The sequence below is a fragment of the Mirounga angustirostris genome, unplaced genomic scaffold (genome assembly GCF_029215605.1).
Source record: "Mirounga angustirostris isolate CCGP_5_RB_7025 unplaced genomic scaffold, mMirAng1.0.hap1 SCAF_3, whole genome shotgun sequence".
Classification (NCBI taxonomy): domain Eukaryota; kingdom Metazoa; phylum Chordata; class Mammalia; order Carnivora; family Phocidae; genus Mirounga; species Mirounga angustirostris.
In genome coordinates this window covers 183,780,816-183,795,563 of record NW_026991711.1, presented here as the reverse complement: position 1 = coordinate 183,795,563, position 14,748 = coordinate 183,780,816, and the positions used below count along the sequence as shown (strand labels likewise).

The 14,748-nt window shown below is 47.5% G+C and overlaps 1 protein-coding gene across 3 annotated transcripts in view; it reads right to left on the bottom strand.

Moving 5' to 3' along the window:
* RHBDD1 (rhomboid domain containing 1) overlaps positions 1-14,748 on the bottom strand; it is a 160,573-nt gene that overhangs the window by 33,192 nt on the left and 112,633 nt on the right. For 2 of the 3 annotated variants that reach the window (XM_045867845.3, XM_045867849.3), the window contains one exon: positions 8,427-9,946. The exons of the other annotated variant lie outside the window; for it this stretch is intronic. In XM_045867845.3, the coding sequence (XP_045723801.1) occupies positions 9,852-9,946 (95 nt within the window). In that variant the 3' untranslated portion in view covers positions 8,427-9,851. Of the gene's footprint in view, positions 1-8,426; positions 9,947-14,748 lie in introns of those variants that run through there. 3 annotated transcript variants of the gene reach the window in all.

Sequence of the window (14,748 nt, the reverse complement as noted above, 5' to 3'; positions counted from 1 at the left end):
CTCACGGCGAGCCTGGGATTGTGTTTGAGACTGTCCAAAATACTGATATTGCAAGAACCCCTCTCTAAATGCTGCACAATTGTTGCCTTCCAATTTTGGAAAATTATTGTAACTGGTCTAAAGGGCAAAACTGTGGAACAGATAACTCCTCAGATTAGAAGACTCTGCTTTCTTCACCTGGTACTTTGAAATGTCCTTTCTCTGTGAAGGATGAACAAAGCTTAGTGGTGGCTAATCCATGACTGGTGATGATCCTTATCAAAATTTCCTTCCCAGGAAGCCCCTTGGTTAGAAAGCATATACACTGGGGCGCCTGGGTGGCTCAGTTGGTTAAGCGACTGCCTTCAGCTCAGGTCATGATCCCAGGGTCCTGGGATCGAGTCCCGCATCGGGCTCCCTGCTCTGCGGGGAGCCTGCTTCTCCCTCTCCCACTCCCCCTGCTTGTGTTCCTTCTCTCGCTGTGTCTCTCTGTCAAATAAATAAATAAAATCTTAAAAAAAAAAAAAAAAAGAAAGCATATACACTGTCCAGTGGGCACTGCTCTGGGTCACGCGGGGGAGGACGGGATGTTTCCTCCTGGGTTCTTGTTCTCAGTGAGTGGAGCCCCATCCATACAGGTGTCCAGGTACCCAGGTCTCTGTGCTGCCGGTGGTGGGTGGCTCATTCCTTGTCCTCTCATATTTCCCAGACTGAAACTCAGAGACCACTTCCTGTGGATTGCCACCTTCCCCTCTGGTCTCAGTGCCTTAATGCAGCCTTTGTCTTTCCCCCATACTTTTGATGGTAAACAGCTCCCAACTGACACCTCCACTTTTCAAATCCCAGTCGTTCCTCCAAGATGCAAACTTGTTCTTGTTTTTCTTGGGCTTAAAAAATCGTTCAATGTCTCCTGTGCCTGTGAGGTCCAAGTGACTTCCGGTGGGGTGACAGGCTGCCCGCAGCTCTCCTGTGCACACACCCCAGAGGCCTGTTCCCAGCTCTGTGACCCGGCTCCTGCTCTTTCTCCCAGTGACGTCCCCGCTCAGGGAAGTCCCCTGGAATGCAACAGCTTCTTGACAGAGGGAATGAGCTGGAGGGGAGAGGTGGGTGTGAATTTCCCCAGGGAGACTCGGACTCCCTTCCACTGCTCCCAGGGCAACAGATGGGCCTGGCCACTCTCCCATGCCCCCTCTTCGCCCCGGTAAGGTCTGCTCACACTTCCTCCATGCTCTCTGGTCCAGTGCAGGCCCCTGGAGGGCAGGGCCAAGCTTCACTCAACTGTACACCCAGTGCCTACACAGAGCTGAGTGCATTACTGATAATTCTGCTTTCAGTGACAGTTCAATAAGTACCATTAGGCGTTAGGTGCATGTAGGGCTCTCGTGGACAAAACGGTAACAAGTATAAACCATTTCTTACTTCAAAATATGTGAATGCACCCACAGATCTGCACACCCACCATCTCCTCTTAACAGTTACTGACAGAAAGCCAACTGATAAGCGGTAACCCTTACCCCCTCCTGAAATACAGCTTACTTTTCCAAAACTGAAATTTCAGAAAGGATAAGATCCTTGAGATTTGGCTGAGAGAAGGCTCTTCACTGAAATGTGACAAGACTAAACTCATGCCCTAACCTGTACTCCCTCCCTCATCACGTGAGAGCTTCCTAGTACAAGACCACATCGACGAAGCCTGTATACGTGTTTTCTGTGCTTAGCAAAAGAGTCAACGGAATGGTCCACTAAAACTGGATTGTATCAGATTTTATTTTGAGCCTCTTGTAGATTATAATAAAGCAAACCATTCTGTGCATTCCAGGAAATTGCATTAGATTTGTTTCGATCAGCTCGCCAAACGAATTTGATAATTTTTACTTTTATTTTGTACGACTGCAGGAATAGTGGGAAAATGTGGACTTTGGAGTTGGTTTGAAGTTGGCTCTGTCACTTCCCCGCTGTGTCACCCGGGGTGAGTTACACCTGCTCTCTGAACCCCATTTTCCTCATTTATAAAATGGGACATAACACCTACTCTTACATCGAAAATTAAGTTAGATTATACGTCTAGCACGTAACAATCATTGCGCATTTATTCTGGTCACATCTTCTATTTAAAACAATTTAATATGAAAAAACATTTCTTGGGTTTTTCTCTGTAGTAGAATTATATTATGATTCTTACAGGGCATATAAATTACTGATTAGAATTATTATACCTGGCAATTCTTCGTGTCTTTGGGAATGTTATTTTATTTCAATTCTCAAAGTTACTGTAACCTGCCCCCCCCCCCCCCCCCATGCACACACAAAATCACAATTTCCTACAGGGACATTATCAGGAAGTTCTGCAGGGGACAAAACAATTGACATTAAAAATCAGTACTCTGCAATTGTCACTGTTATTATCTGCCAGAGACTCTGCATAATGCATTTTAAACCGCCAAGGCTGGCTGCCACATCCATGTGAAATGCTTGAATTTTATGGTGCTTAAATATTTAATGGTTCATAGGAAAAAATGTGAGATGTGTCCAATAAATTGCATCCCTCTCTCTAACCTATGGTTGTAAAGTATAAAGATTTTTAACCATGTAACACTTGCAAGATACCTGGTCTGCTATTGTCACCTAAATCTTGGTTGTATTATAAGTTATAATATTGTTCATTATATATAAAATTCTGTGATGGCCTCCCAAAACAGCTGTTTTATCTGGTGCATTTATTTTCTTTCAAGCTAGAGTCAGTTTACTTTCTGAAGTACCTCACTCCTACTGTGGCTCGTTTTGGAGTTGGCTTAGTGGGGAGAATGGGTTACATGGTCAAGGTATAGACTGTAGGGGGGAAGAGCATGGGCAGAGTGTAGGAAGTGCCCCCTTTGAGGAAAGGATGGGATTCGGAGGCTCTGGGGAGTGTTTGCCGCACACAGTGACAGGGTGGGTGATGGACAAGGAACCAGGTCTCAGGGCCAAAGGGTCTGAGTTGTGTGGGTAGGAGCCCGGGGGCTCAGACCCTGCGGACCTCAGTTGTCCTACTAGTTGAAGGAGAATGAGACCACCTGCTTCACAGGGTTGTCCTGAGGATTAAAAGTTAGAGATACAACTACAAAGAGAAAAAAATGTAAGGTACTCTCACTGATAACCATCGTAACTGGAAGTTAGGGGTTAGGCATTGATAGTCAATAACTTTTCATGGAGAAAGAACAGTATTTAGCATTTCTTGAGCACCTGCTAAATGACAGGAACTGTATTAACCCTGTTGTATGTGCTCCCCCCAATGTCCCAACGATCGTATTTTACAGACAAGAAGACTGAAGTTTAGGGAGAATAAGTAACTTGCTCAAGGTCACAGTCAGCACCCAGGGGAACATGAACCCTGGTCTGTCACTAAAGATTGTGCTCTTACCTGTTAAACCATCACCTCCCAGAAGCTTCCCCATTTGTAGGTTGGCTAGTAAATGAAGGGTCTCATGTAGATGTCACTGTGAACTGTTGCTATCACTGGAAAGTCCCAGTCCTTAGGCAGTCTGCCCAGCTCGATGTGGAGACGGTCTTCAACTGTCCTTGGAGGGAAGGAGGTGGGGGGAACCAATGAGGGCAGAGTGATCTGGGGGGAGCCCGAAAGGCCCACTGTATCTCAGGGTCTGCTGAAAACTGGCCAGGCCTCTGGAGCCCCTGGATGTCCATTCCAGTTCGGCCATTCAGGAGAACTTCTCTGAGTTGGAGAAATAAGTATCTGGAGGTCCTTCCCTGGAGGCTCGGTCACTGTGGCACCAGCCAACTTAGCTGTTTTCATTCTCCTGTTTGCCAGCAAGGCACTTTCTGTGACGCATTATTCTGGGCTTGCACCCTCAATGATAAAATACCTAGGCTTTATGATTTTATCAGCTAACTGTGCAATTCTCAACCAGTAATCATTTTCATCTCTTTATCTGGAAAAAGCAAGGCAATTTTAAAAATGAATAAAAAGCTTGGGTCGCCAAGTAGCCCCTCTGCTTTGCGATACACACGATACCCGGGGATCACCAACCTGTGAGCACGTGTGCAGGCTGGATCCACCGTTTATGCTGCTCTCACAGTAAACCAGGAGTAACCGGCACCTTGCGCATCTGGAGTACATCAGGCCGGTCCGGTGCGGACCCCACAGCTCCGCGCACAAGTACTTGTGATTGGTGCCTTGCGTGCAAGAGGGAGGTGGTATGTGGGCTGCAAGTGCGTTCTTCCCCTCGGGCTCCCTTCTGCTGAGACCAAGCCCTCTCTCTCCTGCTCCGCACAACAGAAACAGCAGGGGGCGTTGCCAGGTACGGGGGCTGAGCCCGGGGTCCCTCGCCTCACCCCTTGGAGCCTCAGGATCCCGGATGAAAACAGGGTGCCTGGTTCTCGGACAGGATGGTTGTCACAATCCTAGCAGATAACGGATGACCATCTCTCTCGCTTTTTAAAGGTTTTATTTATTTAGGAGAGAGAGAACGGGGGGAGGAGCAGGGGCGGGACAAGCAGACTCCACACTGAGCACAGAGCCCGGCACGGGCTCGATCCCACGACCCTGAGATCACGACCTGAGCCGAAACCAGGGGTCTGACGCTTCGCCGACTGAGCCACCCAGGCGCCCCCCCCACCATGATCATCTTCAAATGCATTTGTGCACGCTGAAATTTGAGAAGGATTTTGGTGCCTATAAACTACTTGAGACCAGTTTTTTCTCCCCCCCCCCCCCTTCTACCTCCATAGTCTCATTATTTTTCCCTGGGGATGAGAACCATTAAGACCCACTTTCTTAGCAAATTTCAAGTATACACTACAGTGTTATTAACTACAGTCACCGTGCTGTTAAGATACCCAGAAGTCATTCATCTTGTAACTGAAAGCTTCTGTCATCATCTCCCCATTCTCCCCACCCCCTGGTAACCGCCATTCTATTCTGTTTCGGGGTTGGATTTTTTTTTCTTTTTCTAAGATTCCACACATAAGAGAGATCATGGAGTATTTGTCTTATTTCACTTAGCATAATGTCCTCAAGGTCCATCCTTGTTGTCACAAATGGCAGGATTTGCTCCTTTCTCATGGCTGAATAATATCCCGTTGTAAATGTATACCACATCGTCTTTATCCACTCATGCACACGTGGGACCTATTAAAATGCAGATTATGATTCATTTGGTCTGGCAACAGGAGTCAGAATTTCCAGGGAGTTCTAGGTGCTGCTGGATGTGCTGGCCCAGGGCCCACAGTCTGAATAGCCGGAAAGTTGGCCCTGGTGCTATTCTTTAATGAGATCCTCAAGACCTTGTTCAGTTGTCTTAAGAATCATCTGCTACTACTAAGGACGTGCAGGATATTTTTAAATTATTGATGGGGGGGGGATCTTACAAAGAGACCACAGTTCAAGGTTAAAGTCAGACAATAACTTTTAAGGACCTCAAATAAATACCAAGAATCTATGAAGTCACATACTTTGATTTGTTCTTGCTTTTAACACTTGCCTCCAGACACTACACTGGGTATTCAGGAGGGAATAAATTGAGAGAAACAACTTCGCCACTTCCTGGCAGGAAGCTCGGCCAGTGGGTGAACAGCTTGTTCCAATGTTTAGGAAAGGGACCTGCATCAGTTGTGTTTACAGGGAGCCATTCAGTGGGGTGCTGTTTCTTGGGTTCTGCTTGTGTGTGCCCCAGATACCAAGAGCCTCTTTAAGCCACACGATACTATTGATCATCCCAGTCTCTTCCCAAGCACCAATATGTATTACTACCAAATTTAATGATTTCTACTGGCCATGTTCTAGTTTTTGCTGATAAAGCATAAATCACACGTTCAAATCGGCCAGTTCATTTCTGTCATCTGAACAAGATGTCAAGATCACTCTCCCCTCCCCCTAACTACAATAGAAAGAAAAAAGGTTAATATGGACACATCAAAAGCATTCCTGCAAAGTATAATAACCCGATTTGTTGGTACACACACAGAGGGCTCAGTGACGTTTTTTGGATGTACTGGGATCTTGAATGTTGTGCCGTGACGTGGGGTGTGTCTTCGGACAGACTCATGAGGGTGGTGATCCCTCCCCACCTTCTGATCAGTAAGCGAGCTACCTTACGAAGCCTGGGAAAAGCCTGAAATTCTTTCTAGGGGCAAATCCTCTCCTTCAAGTTATTCCTTCCTTGATGGGATTCAAGAAAACACCAAAAAACCACAACAGTATCAATTAGCAACATGCATATCTTTTTATATGTGCCACTGTTGATGGTATCGATGAGTTTCTGTTTCAATCCACAGGCATTTATTGGTTCTGAATTCCAGACAGAGCATTGCTTGAGGTACTGTGAGGAGATACACAGAAACGGCCATGGTCCCTGCCCTCATGAAGCTTACAATCTAGAGAGAAAAATTCTCTCACTGCAGGATACCTAGCAGTTCCAAGAGGCTGTGGAAACTATGACCAGCAGCCAACAAGAGCAGTAGATCATTCTGGGCTGTGGTATCTGGGGGCAGGATGGGGAGGTCTGGATGGGCTGAGAGAGACGTCAAAGCACGTCACAGTTAAGTCACAGGGTCAGGAAAGCTCATGCCTTAGACGGGGAGACCCATGAGCAGAAGTGCAGACTCTGTTACGGATAACTGGGAATGAGGTCTAAAGCTTGGCTGTTGAGTTTGATCTTCGTGCTTTGGCCAAAAGAGACAATAAAGGGTATGGAGATGAGTGCTCAGCACAAGGGTCAATTTTGGAAGATGAGCTAGCAGAGCTGGTAGAGCTGAGTGAAGAGGTATTTTAAGTATCAAGTAGAGCAATGAATTGGGACATGTTAAGTTCCTCTAAGTAGAGAGTCTGTGGTTCTAAGATGCAAGAGTGGGGCAAAAACCAAAACCAAAACCAAAAAACCAGGAAAGGATTGCAATACCTCATAGGAAGAGAAAGGAAGAGCTGTATATACAAGGTTTGATAAAAATGACCAACAATACAATTCTTTACTGAATACTGAACCTCTCAAGAGGCACAAACCCTGGGAACGAGGAGGCCAGGGCTGCCACACCCTGTCTTACGGGCTGTTCTGGGTGGCGGGTCTCATCTCTTCTATACCCGCTCCCGCAGTGGCAGAACGGGTGTTAGATACGTAGGCTGGCCCTGCTCCTACCAAACCCTGCCACTCACTGCAGGCCCATGCCTCGGCAGCACACGGCTCAAAGGAATGGAGGAGCCCGAGCTAGCAATGGAGGACTTTGGAATCACAGGCAGTGCACTCAAGATCATTATAAGCCACTGTAACCGTTCCCTCAGCTTCAGAAAGATTCTGAATTGAGAGGTCTCCTAAGGGGGCTGATCAGAACCAAAGTATGGCGACTGGATGCTTAATAGACAGTCAGGAAATTGCTATTAACCAAACTACCAACCAAATTTTAAAAAGAGCCCGAAATGCTTATTCTCTCTTAGAGGTAATTCGTCTAATACACTTGCTTTTGTTCGTCTTCCTCCGCCCAATTCCAGTTCGTTGACACAAACTGTGGGGATTCCTTATCGCAGGAAAGAAAAATAAGATGGACACTGAAAATAGTAAGCATTGGTCACAGGCCAGTCTATCAGCAACAAAGTAATCATAATGATTTCCAGAACACCTTCGTTGTTGCGCTGAGATATTTGGTTTGTATTTGTAACTAAGACAACCTTTCCCACATCTCTGAAGTTGAGTGATGTTCCACTCCATAAATAAAGAAGGTTATAGCACTTATACCATTCAAAATCCAATTCCGGTGTCTTTGCATCTATTTGTTTAGGAACGGAGCAAGGAGCTATTACTACCAGACTCAACAGCCGTTAAGAAAAATACTTCCAGAGACAGAGGTTGGACTTGAATGTCATAAAAAGAACAGTTTGGGAAAACATTCAGGGAGTGCGTCCCAGGAGCCAGGGCTCCTGGTGGCAGGGGAGAGAGGGACAGTGCAGCAAGATAAGACACAGTCCTTGTCCCTGAGCCATTCGCAGTCCACGCTCCCCGGGCAGAAGTCACGCTTTTGCGTAGCTGTGCACAAACAGTAACAGGGCAAGACATCAGAGAAGACAGTGTAAGAACTGGGGGAACTGGGAGAGAAATCCGGAGAGTTTGGGAGTGAGAGGAATGACATTTAACTTGAACGTTTTAACCTGTTTAAGGCAGCCAGACTCACAGACACGACTCATTATTACAAACAAGCTGCGTGTAGCTTCACATCGATTATAAATGAACCCCTGGAGCTCAGGTATCCCTGTCCAGGTCAGAACGGCCCCCAGGACCTGAGGGTTTTCTTAGCTCATCTGCATGCAGGTGTCAGAGCCTCTCCCAGATCAATTCAGATGAGAAAGTGGATACGAAACCGCATGGCTGGTATGCTCCAAGTTTGTCAAACGTGTACAAAGATGAGAAAGTCGTGCCCCCAAAATGTTAACCCTGGGTACCTACAAATGGTGAGAATACAGCTGATTTTAATACGGTACATGTATTTATTTGTAGTTTTTATATTGTGAATCTTCTCAGTGCCAACATAGTACTTATTAAGTGTATTTTCCTGATTATATAGTTCTTGCTTTATTGTTACATAAATCAGTTGTCCTGATTGCAAATGCAATACACATACATACAAATACACACACTTGAAAAAAGACTGCAATATAAAACTGTAAAAAACCAGAAAGCAAAATCCTATGTGCTCTACCCCCAAAGATAACTTTAGTTAATGTATGGGCATAATTCCTTCAGGTGTTTGCTTTGTGCATATAGAAGGCATATATATTACTTTCATTATCAGAAAACTAGATATAAATGCTAGGAATATAAATGAAAATAGGAGGATCCTTTTCTGCTTCCAATGCTCTTTAAACACAAGTATCTCAGTGACAGTAAGACAGCAGAGATATCGGACTTTGTCTTTTTATTCATGGAACCCAAGCGCTAGGAGTGACCTGGACGGCCTGTGGGCTGATGCTGCAGGGGTCCTGGGCCTGGACAGGACAAGTGGCTGTTACCGTGGCCATTTAAAAGGCACTTTTTATGAGGAAAAAATACCTCCTCTGGAGGGATTTCTCAGTGACCAGCGCACCAGACGAGTCTGCTTTCCTCTGCCCGTCGCACCTGCTGGCTGCTTCACTAACACATGTCACAGCTCTGGGAACCCGTCCTGTCACCGGAGGGGCTGGTGCGAGCCCCAAATGTCGGTGCCACCTGGCTTCTAACGGAGTGTGTGGGTGGCCTCCCCACCTGAGATCTTACCCAAGCTTTTTCAGCCAAACCGTAAAGGCAGGGCCACGGACGAACGGAGAGAGGGCGCGGTGAGCGCCACCCAGACGTAGGGGCGCAGGAGCCGGGGCGCTTGGGCAGGGGTGACCACACAACGTCCTGCTACGGTGGCCACCTTGTGTTCCCGGGAGGTCACCAGGGCAGCGCGTCAGGAGGCCCAGGGACGGCTTCTCACTTCCTGCCAGGTCGAGCCGGGGCGCGCCGGGCACGGCGGGGGTCGGGGGCGCTGATCTTCCAGGCTGGTGAAAGTCACGGTCTTCGTGGACCGAACGAGGCAGGGGCACCGCGGAGGGAGCAGCAGGCGAGAGGCGAGTGGAGGCGGCTGGTGGCTGCGAGGTGGAACCGCCCTCGGCGTGTGGGGCGGAGGGCGGGGGGGGGGGGGGGGGGGGGGCGGAGGGCGGGGGGGGGGGCGGGCAGGAGAAGGGCCACTCCCCGACAGCTGTGAGCTGCACCCAGACGCTGGTTTCAAGGCAAGTCAAGGCGGCCGTGCGCGGAGACCCACGGGGGCCATGGGACGGCGGGCCGACGGCAGAGCAGGCTGCGCTCGGCTTCGGTGCAGAGTCAGGGCTCGGGGGACGAACCACGTGGCCAGTAATCCCGCAACTGGACCCCTCACTGGTGGTCAAATCTGCGCAGCCGCTGCCTTCTCATTTCTTCTTCTGCTGAGAGATGGAACCCGTAGGGCGGGGGGCTCGGCGGGCTGGTTCCTGTCGGGGGAAAGCACAGGGGAAAAACGCCAAGCGCTGCTCATCCATCGTTCTGGCATTTACAGGGCCCTGTGTCCGAGGATTTCAAGGGGGAGGAAAGACTGATGGCCTGGGTGTCTTTATTTTAGCACGAAGCAGAAACATAAACATATTTCAACCTCTGCTGTCAATACTCAGTTTCAACATCAAGTAAATATTTTTGGTGTGGTCCAGTCTACGAATCTAATCCACTCATTTCGAAGATTCTTGACAAAACTCCCCACTTTTTTTTTTTTTTTTCCATCATGCTTTGTAACTGACATCATCTAATGTCTACAAGGTCCCCAGGGCTTATTTATTTATGCCCAGAGGTAACTCCTTGCTGTTTCTAACTTCCCCACCAAGTACAGTTTGGGGTCTCTTCCTCAGCGCCAGGTCCTCCCTTTTCCTCCCTCTGCCCCGCGGCCTCCTGCAGCCCCCCACGCCCAGCCCAGCCAGCCAGAATCACGTGTGCTTGAAGCGCACACGCACCACAGAATACCAGGGGCCACAGAGCGGCGGCCCTGTTACTGTGATGGCCAGTATCTGGGCAGGCAGACAAAAATGCAGGCGTAACATCTGAAAATCACACGAAGGACCATGGACACCTTTCCTGGAAAGGGTTTTCTGCTCATTCTCCAAGAGCAGTGCCTTTTCAAAGACGTTCCCAGGTCATAGGTTTTGATAGGATGATTGTTAAGAAACACTGTGGTGAAAAAAATGTTAGAGAAAGCCCAGGAAACTAAGTCAGCCTTCTCCCAAAGGAAGACAAACACCGTAGGACATCACCTACACGTGGAACTGGAAAAACCGAGCATGGGAAAGCAGAGAGTGGAATGGCAGCTCCCCGGGGCTGTGGGAGGAGGTGTTGGGGAGCTTCTGTTTAAGGGCACAAACTTGTAACTCGTAGATAAGATCTGGAGATCTAATGCACAACACTGTGATTACAGTCAAGAATACGGTATTACAAACTTCGAGGTTGCTAGGAGACTAGATCAACTGTTTTCAACACAAAAAAGGAGCTGGTAAGTATGTGACATGTACAAGTCCTGGTTGACACCCCTGTAGTAATCATACCGCAATGTACAAATGTATTAAACCAGCACGTACATGCCTTACGTTTACACGATGTTGTATGTCAGTTACAATGGATAAAAAAAAAATTGATAAAAAAATCAGTCTGCTCAGTCCACCACTGGAACTTCAGAGGTCAGAAGACAAGAAATTTTTTTAAAGGCAGGCAAAAGGTAACCCTGCTTTCATTCTGTTGCTTCCCTAACACTTACCCTTGTTTGGTTCTCCTTTCTTTTGGAGACCATGGGAGAAGTACCCCCCAGAAACCCTGCAGCCTTTCTGGCCCAGGAACCCACACGTGAGCTGGGCAGGCCTGGCCCCATGCTCACTCCTGCTGGCTACACTCTCCTCCAAGAGTTTTTGGGACAGTGTAACCTATGTCGATTCATCAACCTTCATTAAAGATGACATTCAAACACAGAACGGGCTTATAAGACTTTCACCATAAAGAGTTTATGAATACTATTAAGACTGAAGTTTAACTGGATACGGTTTTGACTGTATATATTTAAAAAGGAATTTCTCTTTTAACAAAGAGGCAAATGCCTTGAAATTACAGAAAGGGGCACCTGGGTGGCTCAATCGCTTAAGCATCTGAACTCTTGATTTTGGCTCAGGTTGTGATCTCAGGGTGGTGAGATCGAGCCCTGTGTTGGGAGGGAGAGCTGTGGGCAGAGCCAGAGGCAAGCTCGATGTGGCATGTTGAGTCTGGGCTACGGGCCACAAGCCCGTGGAAGCTGCAGGAGTGCTCAGACTCCCAAAGTGAATCACAGTGTTGCAAGAGAAAGCCCGAGAATGAACATTTCCATGGAGGGAGGGACTTAGAGCTGCGGACTGTGAAGGCTCCTGGGTCCAGCTCTCAAAATGAGCAGCCTGCACACATGCACTTCGGACCCGCTCACAGGGCATTTGGGGAGAATGGGGCTGAGCCAAGGGAAGTGCCACGTATTGAAGCCAATAACCACATCAAGGAGCAATGATCACTCTTGCTCACAGAGCCCTTTTAAGGTGCCCTAGGTCAGTCAGCTCGCACTCCCAATTTTGTGATCCCAAGTTTACAGACGAGGGAGCTGAGGCTCAGAGAGCGTTAGGGACATACATGAGGCCATGAAGCCGGCCCAAGCGGCAGCCAAATCTTGCACCTGGGGCTCCCACCCACTGTCCCCACGACCCCACATCGTTGTCATCACCTCTGGCATTTTGCCATCCCGTGCGCTCCTGCCCAAACCTAGATGGGTATGTGCAGAGCTCATGCGATCTGGAAAGAGGAGATCCAGCTGAAAGCTGTCGACTCGGCAGGACTCTGCTGTCATCACAGACACGACTACAACGTTCCCACATGGGTCCCCTTAAGTTCCTGGCTTTCCAGAACCAGCATAGGGCCCTGGTTCTAACAGTAACACAACCACAACACCTGATTTGTAATCAGGCCTGATGTTGTGGGTATTTAAAATCCTTCAAACTCAGTGTTTCTGGTATCATCAAAGCCACCCCACTCTCTGAAGAATGCCTTATTTGCTTCATTTCAGGCTCTGAACACTACACTGTCCTTAATCCCAGTGCTTAATTTTTTTGGAAAGTTCTCAAGTGTAAATTAATCTTTGCTGTTTTGGAGACAGTAACACATTTGATGTCAGTCATGAAAGATGACACCATTTGTCACGTCGTTACTTTCAGTCAGTGCCACCCTGGGGACGAGGCCTCTGCTGTCCCATTCAAGTCTCAGCTAAGCTCTGTCTTCCAATCCCCTGCTATTCACTCACTTTTAAATGCGCTTCTCTGTTTCTATAGTTTTCAGTTGTGTCACATGATCTATCACTTCCCTCCGCAGCCTCCAGGATGCTCTGCAGGCATTTCTCAAAGGGTCTTAGAAGTGGTTTTGATATGTACTTACATTTATTAAGCACTTGGAAAAGATGTGGACAGGCCTCTGCTGGGTGGTAGGAGGAGACGCAATCCGCTCCCCGGGGGCGTCATGGGAAAGTGCTGGGAGGGCATCAGGCAATGCTTCCAGCCCTACCTGGAACCAGAGGGTAGAGCCCAGGCAAGTCTCTGTTCTGCAGCTTCTTGGGCGGGGGCGGGGGTGGGGGCTCATGTGTGAGGGGAGGCTGCGCAGCAAGGTGATTGCTGGGTCCCTCTCAGCACGGTGTGGTCCCATCACCTGGGACTAAATCCCAACCCCTCTACTTTTAACTGCACATCCTGAAGCAGGCTGGTTACCTACATTTGGTTTTAGTTTCCCTATCTATAAAAAAGGACTAAAGAGGAATTCCTTCCCTGGATTGTTGAGAGGCAAGAAGAGAAATGTTGCTCATGAAATGCTTAGCTGAGCGCCAGGCATGCAGTGAGTGCCTGATGAGGGCTGGATGTTATCATTTTTCATCTCTAACATCATCATGAATCATGTGTCAGATGTCTACTCGTTAGCATCATGAACTAACTCGGTAGAAGATACAAAATAAAATGACAAAAACAGTGACTGCTCAGAAGACAGAGCCCAATTCTGTCTGAAGCCCATTTGGCAGGGTTTCGTACAAAATGTGGAGTTGCTGCTTACTGAAGATGTGCTTTCTAAGAAACAGATACCGACAAAAGGTAATGATGAATAGCCTCCCGTTCGCAGCAGCTTTTGTAACACGGAGGAGCCTTGCAGTCACTGGGAAAGCTGGTGGCCCAGCCAAGACCTCCTTCTCTCTGCCGAGTTAAAGAGCATGCACTGAACATTTACAGGCCTGGCTGCGACAGCCCTGCTCCGGTGAACCTGGTACAGAATATTAGTATTTATGAGCCTTGCCTCCGCGTCCCTGTAAATGGAGGTCAGTCCTCAATGTAACTCAAAGAAACGGTGAGCATGCTTCAAAGAACCTCAGGAACAGTGCCCATTTTAAGTCGATTTAGCTCAATTATAGCACCAGAAGTGCGATCATAAGATTTACTGATTCGTGGTTCTTGATGGAAAAATTTTCAGTTCTCTACCCTTATGTATAATGCAGTAACCTCTGCATTTTACATCAAAGGGAGGAGAAGCAATTTCATCCAGATAAGAATTGCTAAAAAGAGCACCAAGAGTTGATAGCCATTTTCCCTCCTGTCCGCCAGCCCTGTAAATAGAGATGTTTAATTTGCTGGTATTCACAGACCTGGCCCATGATCTGATGAGCACTCTATACCATTCAGTGAAATCATACTGATGTGAGTCACAGGATAGCATATCATTCCCTTGTATTAGGAAGCTAAAGAGGCAATCACTTTTTTTTTTTTTTAACCAGGAAACCTCCAAATAAATCACCAGTGTTCTCAGGGATTTCTACTGTCAAATGAGGGCAGAAGCATGGGACCCACATTCTCTCTTTTAAGAAGGTTACTTTATTAGAATTCCATGAATTACAGAGCTCCCACAATGCCTTCTGAAAGGATGGTTGCTAAGTCATTAACTGACAAAGACCAAAAAGGTGGAAGAAATTCCAAGTCCAACAATTTGGCAAGACATTCTTTGAAAAGGGGAGATATTCATAAGACCACTTTACTTTTGAGTCACTAATTGTAACATCTCTCTATCCATCTCTCTCTTTAAAAGGAATTTGAAATTCACCTAAAACCTCCTAACTCCATACAAAGGGAAGCTTTGTTACAGTTTACAGGAAAGGTAACATTTAGAAGTGACCTGAGAGAGAAAATCATCCCATTTCTACTCCTCAACCAATCAAGTC